At 53.7% G+C, this 13,465-nt stretch overlaps 5 protein-coding genes across 5 annotated transcripts; 3 read left to right on the top strand and 2 right to left on the bottom strand.

Annotated features, from left to right (window-relative positions):
• Positions 1–34: 34 nt before the first annotated feature.
• On the bottom strand, positions 35–1,918 carry N7474_004722 (uncharacterized protein; the record flags this gene model as incomplete). The annotated part of the gene is made up of 1 exon (XM_057196137.1): positions 35–1,918. One exon carries the CDS (start codon positions 1,916–1,918, stop codon positions 35–37), a length of 1,884 nt encoding a protein of 627 aa, XP_057053533.1.
• A 273-nt stretch (positions 1,919–2,191) lies between these two features.
• N7474_004721 (misato family protein) lies at positions 2,192–3,897 on the top strand (the record flags this gene model as incomplete). Its single annotated transcript, XM_057196136.1, has 5 exons — positions 2,192–2,263; positions 2,315–2,514; positions 2,568–3,006; positions 3,058–3,575; positions 3,636–3,897. 5 exons carry the CDS (start codon positions 2,192–2,194, stop codon positions 3,895–3,897), a joined length of 1,491 nt encoding a protein of 496 aa, XP_057053532.1.
• Positions 3,898–5,983: 2,086 nt separating this feature from the next.
• N7474_004720 (uncharacterized protein) lies at positions 5,984–6,794 on the top strand (the record flags this gene model as incomplete). The annotated part of the gene is made up of 2 exons (XM_057196135.1): positions 5,984–6,263; positions 6,319–6,794. The coding sequence occupies 2 exons, from the start codon at positions 5,984–5,986 to the stop codon at positions 6,792–6,794; spliced, it is 756 nt and encodes a 251-aa protein (XP_057053531.1).
• A 1,788-nt stretch (positions 6,795–8,582) lies between these two features.
• N7474_004719 (Hsp70 family protein) lies at positions 8,583–11,549 on the top strand (the record flags this gene model as incomplete). Its single annotated transcript, XM_057196134.1, has 1 exon — positions 8,583–11,549. The coding sequence occupies one exon, from the start codon at positions 8,583–8,585 to the stop codon at positions 11,547–11,549; it is 2,967 nt and encodes a 988-aa protein (XP_057053530.1).
• Positions 11,550–12,024: 475 nt separating this feature from the next.
• N7474_004718 (uncharacterized protein) lies at positions 12,025–12,792 on the bottom strand (the record flags this gene model as incomplete). The annotated part of the gene is made up of 1 exon (XM_057196133.1): positions 12,025–12,792. One exon carries the CDS (start codon positions 12,790–12,792, stop codon positions 12,025–12,027), a length of 768 nt encoding a protein of 255 aa, XP_057053529.1.
• Between the last annotated feature and the right edge of the window lie 673 nt (positions 12,793–13,465).

The raw sequence follows: 13,465 nt of genomic DNA, 5'->3' as shown, positions 1-13,465 counted from the left end.
TGCAAGTACGACAACCCGATACGGATCAAATCAATCATCGGCGGAACATGCGAACGGGGGCGCTCAAGTCGCGGCGTTCACCCAGGTCGTTCTCGCTTTTGGCTATTGGCCGCGTGGTGTTGGGGACGCGCCGGGGGCCTCTGCCTGGGGTCGTCGTGCTGGAGCCGGATGAGCCGCCTGATCGGCCAGTAGCTTCATTCGCACTCACGGATCGCTTCATACTGCGGGCCCGGCCCCGCCGTGCCCTGATTTGCGCTAGGGCGTCTTCTCGGTTGATGGGTGTGTCGGAGATGGTAGTGTGAGGTTCGGGTGCTGCTCGCAAAGGGACCCTTCGCGTCGAAGGCTGGTGCTGGTGGTTTTCTCGCTCAGCAGGGCGTCGCGTAGGTCGATATTCTATGGATTTCGGGCGTTCGTGGTTCTCTGCAACGTCTGGAGTGGTGTGAGACGTTCCGATGGGTTCACCCGAGGGTGTGAATGAGTCGAAAGGAGCAGCACTGGAAGATGCAGATGGCTGCTCATGAGCGCCGGTATGGAGTTCAGCCAGCTCGGGCGTTGCGAAAGAATCCCGTGGCGTGGGTCTGGCGCTGTCTCGAATGGGCGAAGGGAAGGTGCGGAAGGTCCCAGTTTCCGGCGAGAAGGTCACCAAGGGCTCTGCAGGGGCCTGCATCTTCTCTGGTGGATCTGCTGGCTCAGACTTGACAATGGGCTCCGGTTGAGGGCGGTCGAGGGGAGAAATCGGGTTGGCATGTCTGGTTGGGATAGATTCCGCGCTCTTTCGTTCGGCGCTGCGTCGTGCGGCCTCTTCCAACTGGGGCTTTTGGTATTTCTCAAAATATTCGGCGTCGTAAATGTAGCGGCGACCCTGGCTTTCCGCGATGCGGCATGAGCACCGTTCGAATTGGCACTCGATGTTGAGGAAGTGAATCATTTCTTCCGCTTCAACTCTGCGGCGCTTCTCATACTTCAGCTCGTCCTTAAGATCGTCCAGTTCGTCTTGATTCTGGTTCGATGGTGCTGAATCCGTATCCACGGCATCGTCTTTTTCGACTTGAGGTGTGCAGTCTGACAGGCGTTGTCTCTTTGGTGGCGTATTTTCAGTTGTGTTTTCTTGTTCCGGTACAGGGGACCTGACAGAATCCGCAGCAGCTCTCTTTGGCCGGCGGGGGGTGGTCAAGAAGGCAAGGTCGCCTTCTGCCAGTGATATCCGACCGACATCTTCTCTCCGCATCTCGTGTGCTCGGATTTCCAGCGTACTCGAACGATGGTCTGTTTCAACGGAGCGTAGCTTTTCCTTGAGCATCTGGAGTTCTTCCGTGAGGCCGGCGAGAGCATAGGCACGTTCGAATGCTTCCTGCTTCGCCTGATCCTTAGCCTCCCTCTCGGCACTGACCTCATCTTTCAAGGCCTTGACTTCTGATTTCGAGTGCTTGAATTCTTCTTGCACCTTCACCAGGGTCGATCCCGCACGAAATGCCTCTTTGCGCGCCTTTCGAATTTCCTTCTCGAAGATGGAGCGTTCATGTGCTTGGCGTTCTTTGGTCCCATGCAACTCCTCTAGCAAAGACTCGAGACGCTCGCTGATGCGGCGCTCTCGGGATTGCGCTTCGGAAAGCTGGTCGGATACTGAGGCAAGAGCAGACTCGGCCTCTTCGCGGCCTAGTATGGCCCTCTGCAGGGCGGCATTGTCGGCGGGTGACAACCGGTTTGCGGAAACAGGGCTCCCCTGCCGCGAGAGATTGTTCAGAAAAGCGACCTTGGCCTGAACCTCAGAGACACCCTTGGTATTTTTGTGGTGTAGGGAGAGGAGGTCTGTGGGTAGTGATGGTGAGACCGGCAGGCCTTGTTGATTCATGCGTTCCGGGGAGACCGGATGGAGGACTTTGGATGGGCTGAGGATGGGACGCGTGGGGGACTCCATCGCGGGTGTCGTTGTCGGGGGTTGATATATCCAGGCGACAGAGGATTATCAACGGGTCATGGGCAGGCGAGGAGCATGACAGGGGATGGACGAGAGGAAATCACCGTTTGTGGAGTCGCGCGAGTGACGATGTTTGTTGCCCAAGCGGGCAGGATCAGCTGACCGTTGCCCTGGACAACAGATTAATCAGCCATATTGTGTCAGGTGACTATCTCACGCTCGGACTGGTCTGTGCGACATCGAAGATACTGTTCAGTTCGCCATCTTCAACAAATGCATGAGATTGTCTCGTTGCAGTTCGGCCAGCGGGCCAACTATCTGGCAACTCATTTCTGGAACCTGCAGGTAGTGCTTTCTGGTGCGACCGGTGGTATTTGGTCTGATAATCATCCGTAGGAATCATACTTTACGTACAACGAAGAGGAGCCACCCGTGGACCATGATGTCCATTTTCGGCCGGGTGTTGGAGCTGATGGCTCCGAGACGTACACTCCACGCACAGTGATCTATGATCTGAAGGGTGGCTTTGGCACTCTTCGCAAGTATAATGCGCTTTACGAACTAACGGAAGACTCGACGGCCGCTCAGAGCTTATGGTAGGCACCTTCAAGAGTATCTTCGCACAGGACTTTTAACATCTCTCTATCAGGGATGGACAAGAGGTGGTTCAAAAACAACCGCCGATCCCGCAGAGTGAATACCAAAAGAGTCTAGACGCCGGCACACCAGCACCGCGACTGACCTCGGAGACGGTGCGCTACTGGTCAGACTACAATAGAGTGTTCTATCATCCCAAGTCAGTCGTGCAGCTGAACGAGTATGAATTGAATTCCCAGATCATGCCGTTTGAAGACTGGGACGCAGGTGAAGAACTTTTCAGCGAGCTCGACAAGGAACATGACTTGTTAGATCGCGACCTCCGGCCCTTTGTTGAGGAGTGCGACCAGCTGCGAGTTCTACAGTTATTCCTCGGGTCAGACGATGCTTGGGGTGGGTTTGCGGCTCGCTATGTGGACAGACTGAAAGATGAGTATGGGAAGACGAGTCTTTGGTCTTGGGCGATTGAGGATGGCACCAGGGTCCAGCGGGTAAGTGGCACGTCATGTTATGCAGGGACATGTATGCTGATTTCTGTGCAGCACCGGCAGATCAAAAAGGACGTCAACAAGGCCCGGTCGCTCTGCTCTATATCGCCCCAGTGTAATCTTTACGTCCCTATCATGGACCTGCCACCCAAGCTTCCGGGATATCTTAATGTTGATCGTCACTCAGAGTGGCAGACATCGGCGTTGATCAGTTCGGCCGTTGAGACTGTGACACTGCCGTCGAGGCTACGGCCCTACCAGCAATTCGAGGCCTCGCTTGCCGGGGATGACGGCACACACAATATTTTTGAGCTGCAGTCGACTATTGTTCAAGATGCCGGCCAGCACCGGTCACTCAACGAGGATGGATCATCCGAAGTCGAAACGAAGTTTGATATCGACTTTACTTATGGTGGCGAAGACAGCAAGACACCTCATATCTTCAATCAGATTCAAGTGACCCGCGGGAGCGAGCCGGGTAATCAGACAGCCTCGCTAGATGCATCTGGATCAGGGGACATTGGCCATCTGCGCAAACTCCGACTGTACCATTCGAAACCGATGCTTCACAGGTGCGTGGTTTGCTGACTGACGGGTGTGATGATGACCAGTAGACTAACTTTTTGCTGCAGCTATCACACGCCACTTCATTTCCCCCAACTCGATAGTTTCCCCCATGGCATGTTCACTCCACCGAAGACCGGGTCGGGCGTGGACATTTTTGCGGCGCTGACCACTTCTTCGCGAACCGCCGAGAGAATCAAGGCAATTGAAGCGACTGCCGCACGGATGGTGTCGGTGGATGAGCGCGAGGCGCTGGTTAATGGCTTGGGCGAGATTCGAGAGACCTACCAGACCGGGTGGAGCAGTGGCTCTGACGAGGAAGACGATTAGATTGATGTCTTGAACCGTTGTGGCTGCCCAGCTGGCGAGATCATGACTATTGTATTGTTATCGGACCATCTCACATTGCTATTATTATTGTTTCTCTCTAAGAATAGATCTCCACATTCCCGGACTCTGGGAAATTGGGAGCCATGGTACCGTTTGACTGTTAAGATCCGAGCCAACCAACAAGACACAACCTGCCCAGGAGTTAAATAACCCCCTAAATAAACAGAAACAGGCGCCCAGCCAAGAATGAATATCACCAGGCTTCTAGACTCCGAGACATGGCGCGCGAGCCTACAAGCCAAGACCGTAAGGCTCGCCGTTAATTACGATTGACTCACGTTGGTTGCATGGATCCCACTGATCTGGCCAAAATCCGTGTCTCACATGTTGTTTTCTCCCCCGTTTCCACCTCCCCCTGCACCCTTCCCAGTTTCCAGCACTTCGTCCACGATTATTTATTGCCATACCTGCCAGACCTTCGGGGGCTAATTCCGCCAGCCTGGAAGGGGTCGGAGATGTATTCCTCCGGCGCACGATGACCTCAATTGATGTTTATTACACAGGAATTAAAAAAATAAAATAAATACGAGTGGCGAGCCATCGCTTCCGAGACACCAGCTGGGGTGGGCGCCAAGGTTCAAAGCAGGGCCCCGTGAAACCGCCATTGACATCACTAAGCCTAATACCCCTGATGCCCGGTATCGCGCCAATAATCGTGGGCTCTCTGACCCCTGGGTTCCAGGGTTGCTCCAGTGCTAGCGCTCGCAAGCACAGTTACCACACGCATGTTTGTGGAGGGTCTTGCTTTGGGCGCCGCCAGCTCACACACAGTAGTGTACTGTGGGTCAGCTCCTCATGTCGGACGACGGAGCGAAAGGTCTTGCGGTCATGTAACGTTACCTGCATTTCTTACGCCTCCGTCAGGTACACCCGAGGCATGATCGTTGATGGCTTTTCGGTTGGATTCTTTTGGACGTGTCCAGTCTCCCCTGTTTTTTTCTTATTCTTGACTCGTATTCGATCTGGCAGTGATGGCCCCGGATTGCTGCAGGAACACTCGTGGTCTGCATGACTGGTCCACTGGGCAGAGCCTGTCACCCTAACGCCATGACCCCGTCGGTTGCTTCTCCGAAGAGGAGCGATCATGACCGAATGAAGTTACGATAATGCAATCCACCAATCATGATCGGGTCAAATATCTTGGTCCGAGGGCCTCTGTCCTCCTTAGGGCTAGTAGCCATGTATATCGCGGCCGTTCATTCGCGAGGTTTCCCCACAAAACCCCGACACGCCCGCTGTCTCTTCTCTGCTGCAGCAGGTATCTTTTGAGGTGTCTGCCGGATGGATTGGCCGTACCGCAGTCAGAGTCCCCATACCGGCGGTCGATTTCTAATCGAACGAGGCATTGGAACAAATTGCTCCCAGCACTCATCACGGCTGAAGACACCGATCTGGGTACCCCCACTGCAGCCCAGGTGAGCTATCGATCGGTCTCGTTCCGGATGATACAAGTGGGTACGATAATAATAATAATAATAGGGACTAAAAGTTGGACCCGCCACAACTGGACCCCAAATGGACTAACTAAATCGACTCGCTCTATCGCGAGGTGAATTTATCATTGGTCGCTCCCCTGTCGCCGAGCCAACGACGCCTGAGCTAGTATCTTAGCGTGCATCCTTCCGACGCAGGCCTAACGCTCCGCCCAATCTAGGATCCACGGAAGAATACCCGGCTGCAGGATCCGCTCTCGCTTGAGGCAGTGTAGAATCATGTTTGGAAACGGGGTCGGCGGCCCCAGCATGGTTTACCAGGGTGGTACGGGCTCGTCTCCCGCACTATGCCACGAATAGAAGCAGGCAGACCGGTTTGCCCTGCATCGTCGCCACGTCCCACTCGCGGCCAGCCGAACGCTGGGTCCAGCCCGGAGGTACATAAATGTGCCTGTCATCCCGCCGGGCCCTCTTCCTGGTTCATCCTCATTCTCTTCCGCTCTCGTACCGCTGTACTTCATATTTCCCGTTTAGGAACCTCCATTCGTTACAGGTCCTATAGCCTTTCGTTTACTTACAACATACTCGACAAGATGCGTGCCGTCTCTATCTTTCTGCTCTGCGCCGCCAGCCTGGTCTCGTCCAGCGCTCTGCCCAATGATGCCGCTCTAGCTAAGCGTGGGGAGGATTGCGATACGAGCTCTTCCTATATTCCCCCTCCGGAGACGTCCACTCCGTGTGACACCCCCACGCTGCCTACCTCGCCGCCGGCCGTGTCGACTCCTTGCGACACCACTCCTCCTCCCTATGTGACTACTCCTCCTCCCTCAGTGACCACCGTCACCGTCACCTGGACCACCACTACCTGCCCCTGTACGTATATGAACTACACTTCTAGCTATACGCAGTGACTAACTATCTTTTGCAGTCTCCGTCACCACCTACACTAGTGGCTCGTATCCCGTCACCTCGCCCGTCACCTCGACCAAGACCATCACCACCTCCACCGTTGTGACCTGCACCGGTGGCTGCGGTCCTACCGTGACTGTGCCTCCCTATACCACCTGGACCACCATCTGGACTACCTGGACCACCACCACCTGCCCCGTTGTTCCCACTACCATCAGCGGCACCCCCACCTCGATGACCCAGACCAGCACCATCGTCGTCACTGGAAGCCAGACCTCCACCTGCGTGATTCCCCCGGTCACCATCGTGCCCCCGCCGGTGTCTCCTCCCCCCATGTCCTCTGCCCCTCCCACTTCGACCCCGTACGTTCCCCCTCCGGTCACCTCGAGCGTTCCCAGCACCCCGGCCCCGACCTACAACGCCGCCGCGTCTCTGTCCCAGAAGTCGCTGGCTGGTGTTATCCCCGGTCTGGCTATGCTCATGGCCTTCTTCTAAACGTGGGAACAAGCGTCCTTGTTTGGAATTGGGTTTGGGGTTCGGATTGGCTTTGGCATTGACATATTATGATACCGCGCTGATATTCTGGTCAACATTCTGGTGGTGAATGGATGAGAAAGCCCCGACGAAAACCCATAGAAAAAAAATTCTTCTTCGAGTTGTTGACTGCCTCATGCGTGAAGTGCCTCCGAGTTCACGATGGAGGGCTAGTAATGAATTAATTTATATAGTTGACCTTAATTCAATGTGTTTATTAGTGTCTGTGCATAACATCAAGACCATTTCGTGCAACTATCCTGTATTCAATACCTTTTGTATGCTAGTAGATCCAGTGCCAATACAATGAATGTTGTTGATCAAATCTCCAGAATATGTCGCGGGACTAGTCCGTTCGTCCCGTACAGACCTTAACCTGCCGTTGTTTTGATTTAACATCAGCGGAGCGATTGAGAGTACAACGCGAAAAAAGGGGGTTGCCTGGAAATGCACCCACGGATTTAGCCCCAGCCTTCCGTGGATTGCCGGTGCAAGATGGTTAACCCACGAACGACTGCTCTCCCAGGAGAATGAGGGGAACCCAAGCCCACAAAAAAATCCACGAAGTAATACCTGGACAGAACTTTCATATTCGTTTTCCATTGGGTCACCGAGACGAGCAAGTGGCTTCCTAACTATCAGGCGCACCGGCGAGCATGGGCCAGCGCTAGAGGGTACAACACTAGGAGGCGCGGCTGGGCCAGCCACTACGGTCCCTTGGAAACAGCAACAATATCCGCTGTTGCAAGTGGCCCACGTGCATGTGGAGAGCATGGGTTTGACAGGCTGCAAATAGAAGCTAAGCATTCTTGGAGGAAAGCTTAGAATACTCAACAAGTAGAAAAGTAGAAGCTTTTGATGCAAAAATTAGGAATGATTCAGAAGGCAGTGGATATCCTGCAGGTTCCAAGACATCTTTTATGCCGCTTCTGTTCTTGACTGTCTTAGCTTCTCTTCCTGAGTTTGTCCTCTTCTAAAAATTTTCTCTGTGACATTTCTGATTCATCTTTATTGTTATTCTCATGTGGTCGAAGTTGTTATATCGCCATAAATAGTCAAGCAGGGGTTAGTAAAGGGAATGGTCAAAGCTGTCCATTTTGGCGTCCAATTTACTGCCATCTAGCGTTATGGTGTAGTTTTATGTCTTGTCAGGGAAAATGTAATAGAATTGAGCCGGAGTAGCTAATAATAACATTAATATTAGACTAGTAAAGTTCTTCCGGGGGTGGTTGTTGTATAGTTCATTCTAGCAGAAACCATGTCATTCTTAGGCAAAGTCGAGTGCTTTGTCCAACCCAGACACACGTTCTTCCGTATCAGCAGTAAATATACAATGTAGGCCTTTAGTAATAATAACCTCTACATGTCGTAGGCTACGGTAGTAGTTCTTAGGGCTGTCCTCGGGCGGTGGATCTGGACAGTGCAAACATACCGCTTTTGGCAAGTTTGCACCTCCAACGTGTCCTCCCAGCTTGTTGGTCTCCCTCATCAAAGGAGCTCCAAACTGCCAAGTGGCATTTCTGACAATGGCCTGATTCTTGTCCAGCTGCGCATTTTCTCTACCTGGACTCTCCTTCCCTAATCCATCGAAGCTGCCCAGGGTTCCCACGATCTCCGTTCGGGCAAGGCCGATCACCGACACACCCGGATCATCTGGCCGACTGATCAATTTGCGACCAACTTCTATACCGCAGATCAATTCTTGGACAATAGGCCTACCTCCGTAGCGGAGAAGCAACTACAGAGACCATGGCGTCTCGGTCACCAACCTCTCCAATCTTCTCCCTCGTCATCCTTCCCTTCTTGATCTTCCTCCTCAGCTTCGCGGGCCCAGCCTCCGCCGCCGGTTCAGCCGTCCTTGGACTCGATGTCGGCACCGAATATCTCAAGGCCGCCCTCGTCAAGCCTGGCATTCCGCTCGAGATCGTCCTCACCAAGGATTCAAAGCGCAAGGAATCGGCAGCTGTCGCATTTAAGCCTACCCGCGATCCCAACGCCCTCTTCCCCGAGCGATTCTACGGCGGTGATGCGCTCGCTCTGGCGGCTCGGTATCCCGATGATGTTTATATCAACTTGAAGACGCTACTGGGGCTTCCGTTCGAGGATGAGACGGTCCAAAGCTATCAGAGCCGATTCCCCGCCTTGAAGCTGGACAGCGCTCCAGGTGACCGCAACTCTGTCGCATTACGCAGCAATCGGCTTGGGGCCGCGGAGAGGAAAGATGCGTTTCTGGTTGAGGAGATTCTGGCCATGCAACTCAAGCAGATCAAGGCCAATGCCGACACATTAGCGGGCGCGGGATCGGATATTCGCGATGTGGTGATCACTTATCCCGCATTCTACACCGCGGAGGAAAAGCGCAGCTTTGAGTTGGCTGTGGAGCTAGCAGGTCTGAATATCGAGGCCATGGTTAGTGATGGATTGGCGGTTGGCTTGAACTACGCTACCAGCCGCGAATTCCCCAATGTCTCGAATGGCGAGAAGCCGGAATATCACGTTGTCTTCGATATGGGCGCTGGGTCGACCACGGCAAGCGTCCTGCGTTTCCAGAGTCGTCAAGTGAAGGATGTTGGCAAGTACAACAAGACGGTTCAAGAGGTTCATGTTCTGGGAGCCGGCTGGGACAAGACGCTCGGTGGTGATTCTCTGAATGATCTCATTGTTGACGACATGATTGCCCACTTGGTGGAGGACAAGAAGCTCAAGGACAGGGTCACAGCGGCCGAAGTTAGGGCCCATGGAAAGACCATGGCGAGACTCTGGAAAGATGCGGAGAAGATTCGCCAGGTCTTGAGTGCCAACTCAGAAACCCACACCAGCTTGGAAGGCTTGTATGACGAGAATGTCAACTTCAAGTACAAGCTCACCCGTGCCAATTTTGAGAAGATGGCCTCGCAACATGCCGCCCGTGTACGATCCCCATTGGAGCAGGCTCTGTCCACCGCTGGTTTGCAGCTGAGCGACATTGACTCCGTTGTTCTGCACGGCGGTGCCATTCGGACTCCCTTTGTCCAAAAAGAACTGGAGACGGTCTGTGGTTCCTCCAAGAAGATCCGGACCAACGTCAATGCCGATGAGGCGGCCGTTTTTGGCGCCGCCTTCACGGGCGCGGCGCTCAGCTCCAGTTTCCGCGTCAGAGACATCCGTTCCAGCGACGCAGCCTCTTATCCAATCGCCTTGAAATGGAACTCTGACGGTAAAGAGCGGAATCAGAAGTTGTTCACAGCTACTTCTCAGGTTGGCCCAGAGAAGCAGGTCACTGTGAAGAACCTGGACGACTTCGAATTCAGCTTCTACCAGCTCGTCGACCAAGATAATGAGCTGCCTGTATTGAGCGTGCAGACCCAGAACCTCACGGCTTCCGTGGCCCGACTCCGGGATTCCTTTGGATGCTCGACCGCGAACATCACCACCAAGTTCTCGATCCGCCTCAGCCCCGTTGACGGGCTTCCGGAAGTTGTCGGTGGGACTGTGAGCTGTGAAGTTGAGTCCGAGAAGAAGGGCAGCGTTGTGGACGATGTCAAAGGCTTCTTTGGCCTCGGCAAGAAGGATGAACAGCAACCGCTCGGCGGCGAAGAAAACGAACCCAGCGAATCCATCACACTTGAGCCAGAGGCGGAGTCTTCTACAACGTCGTCTTCCAGCGAGTCTTCTACTACTACCACTGCCAGCAAAGATAGCAAGAAAGCAACTCCCCAGACCAAGGAAGAGATCATTCCCATCGGCCTGAAGTCAACTCCGCTTGGAACCAAGGCCCCTTCCCCTTCTGAGATGACTCGAATCCGGGACCGTCTGGCTGCGTTCGATGCGTCGGACCGTGATCGCGTCCTGCGTGAAGAAGCCCTGAACGAACTTGAGTCTTTCATCTACCGCAGCCGTGATCTGCTGGACAACGAAGAGTTTGTCAAGGTTGTCAAGAAGGACCAGTTAACCATTCTGTCCGAAAAGGTTTCCACTCACAGCGACTGGCTCTACGAGGACAGCGACAACGCCAAGACAGCGGACTTCCAGTCAAAACTCAAGGATCTGAAGGACATTGTCGAACCGGCACAGAAGCGAATGAAGGAGAACTCTGCCCGGCCACTGCACGTAAAGCTGTTGAAGGAACTAATCCAAAACGCCGAGGCAATGCAGGACAAACTTAAGAGACAGCTCGAGGCGGACGAGGCGGCATACTCGTCCTCGCTCTCGGAATCAAGCAGCACCTCCTCTTCCACCGAAACTCCAGCCGCTTCGAGCGATCCGCTCGACGATCTCGCCGAGGACCCATACTCCACCTCGTCGTCCCCGACCTCCACCAAAAAATCCGCCGCGGCCAAGCCTACCGGCCCATCGTACGGACTCTTCACTCCTACCGAGCTCTCGATCCTGTCAAAGGCCTACGAATACGCCCACCCCTGGCTAGAGAACAAGCTTGCCGAGCAGGAGAAGCTCACGGAGTCGGATGACCCCGTCCTGACTCTGGCGGACATCGACTCCCGCATCAAGGAGTTCGAACGCGTTCTGAACCGCTTGTACAAGAAAATGAACGCCGCCGCAGACAAGGTAACCTCAGCTGCGGACAAAATAAAGGCCGAGAAGGAACGACAGGCCAAGAAGGAGAAAGACGACAAAAAGAAGACCAAGAAGCAGTCCGAGGCCAAGGATAAGAAGACCAAGGAGAAGGAGGCGGCCAAGGAGAAGGAGGAGGAGGATGAACGGAAAGACGAGCTTTGATTCTTTCGTTGGACCTGGTGGTAATACATATCTTGCATTTGTGGGGTTTCCCCTTTGTCGTTTTTGAAGTACAGAAGCATCATCTTATGTCTGTCTCTATTGTATCTTACTTTTTTTTTTGTTCTGGAGCTCGTCTACCATGCACAACTTCCCATTGCACATCTTGCTTTGTTGTCTTTAGATAGATAGAGAGCGAATTGCCATGGAGTTTTGAACCGAACATTTGGTTTTCTAAGTAGAAGAGACGGAAAACAATGTTGGTGGTAATAGACGCATAGAATCGCCAAGATCTGGACCTAGCAGATGGCTCGACCTCAACACTTGAAAGTCACGAGCCGGGGATGGGTATTTGTACAAAAAAACAAGTAAATCCAAAACAAATCAAAACACAGGGAAGAAAAAAGGATGTTGTACATGGGAAAAAACAAAAACAGAATGCCAACCAGTGACCAGATTCCAATACAATCCAAAATAATCAAGCGCAGTCCATCTGCACATAATCAGCATCGACCTCCTCCCGCCTGCGAAGGAAAACCGCCTCCTCAAAGTCATCGGTGTCCATAGCAGACGACTTCATGATGTTCTGATGGTGCTGCACGGCAAGCGTATTCCGTCGCTGCACCCCGACCGGGGAGAGGATCGGGCGTGCTAGGGATGCATCCGGGATCTGAGGACAAGGGTCGTCATTAATGACGACGAATTCGCTGTCGCTGTCCGGATCGAGGGCCCGTTTCTGGCTCAGACTCGAGGATGTGATGTAGGATGACGTGGACTCCTGGCTGCTCGGCGGGAGGGAGAAGGCGTCTCCGTCGTCGTCGACGACAAATTGATTTGGATTGATGGCGTAGGAACGGTCATTGGGCATGTCTCGTGAGTGTTTGGAGATGCCAGAGAATGGAGCGAGTTCGGCGTAGCTCGTGCTGCTGTGGGGGCGGACGACGCGCACGTTCTGTGGTTCGGGTGCTGAGATCACTGGTGGTGGTGCCGATAACTTTTTCAATTCGGTTTTGTAGCCCTCGGCGACGGACTTGCGGACTCGCATGCCAACGTTCAGCAGGTTGGATTGGACTTTTGCCGAGACCACGGGATGGGCTGAGAAGGTCGCGGCGGAGTAGTGGTTATGCGAGACGTGGCAGGCGTGCGAGTCTGTCGAGTCGGAGGGCGTCGAGGAGAAGAAACTGGTGATGGGGGGCTGGAAGCGCCGGCGCTTGGACAGGGTGACGTTGGCGGTGGAAGGCATCATGTTGATCGATGCAGGCAACCTTTTCCTCCTCGTGAAGAGATATGAAGGGGGGAGGAAAGAGGCAGATAAGAATTGAAAACGATAAGAATGAAGAGGCTGGACGCGACGCGATCATGGGTCATGTGATTCCGTGTTTCAATTTAGCGAAGGGTTATGTAAGTCCTTGTGCCTTAGGCCACAATATGATATCTGAGCATCGACAACATCATCTGTTTATGTCTGGATGGCCGAGGAATCATTCAGCTCATTTCAACTGCCAGAATAAAGAAAGAAAAAAAAAAAAAAAAAAGCAAGCTCTGGATTCTCGTCTCGCATCTGCAATACACATACATGGTTAAATATACATGGATAATTTGTACAGGATAAACTCAAGCGTCAAGGACAATCTCAAAGTCATCATTGTCCTTCTCCTTCTCGGCCTTCTTCTCCTCCGCGCTCCTATCCTCCTCCAGGGCCTTGCGCTCCTGGGCGCGGGGCTTGTTGCCGGCAACGGTGGCTTGGGTCTGCTGGTACAAGACTGGGGCCGCATTCTGAAGAACAAACGAGCTTCCTGCCTGGAAATTGTTGTACATCACTGTCTGTGCGGTGGCAACGGCGACAGTGCCGCCGTGCTGCGGACGGCGCTGGGAGCAGAAGCGGGCAGCATGACCTCGGCGGCGGCAACGGTTGCACC

This window comes from Penicillium riverlandense (genome assembly GCF_028828495.1).
Source record: "Penicillium riverlandense strain IBT 135883 chromosome Unknown utg000003l_segment0_segment0, whole genome shotgun sequence".
Taxonomy (NCBI): Eukaryota; Fungi; Ascomycota; class Eurotiomycetes; order Eurotiales; family Aspergillaceae; genus Penicillium; species Penicillium riverlandense.
The sequence above is the reverse complement of the archived record's forward strand: the minus strand, read 5'-3'. Positions and strand labels throughout refer to the sequence as shown.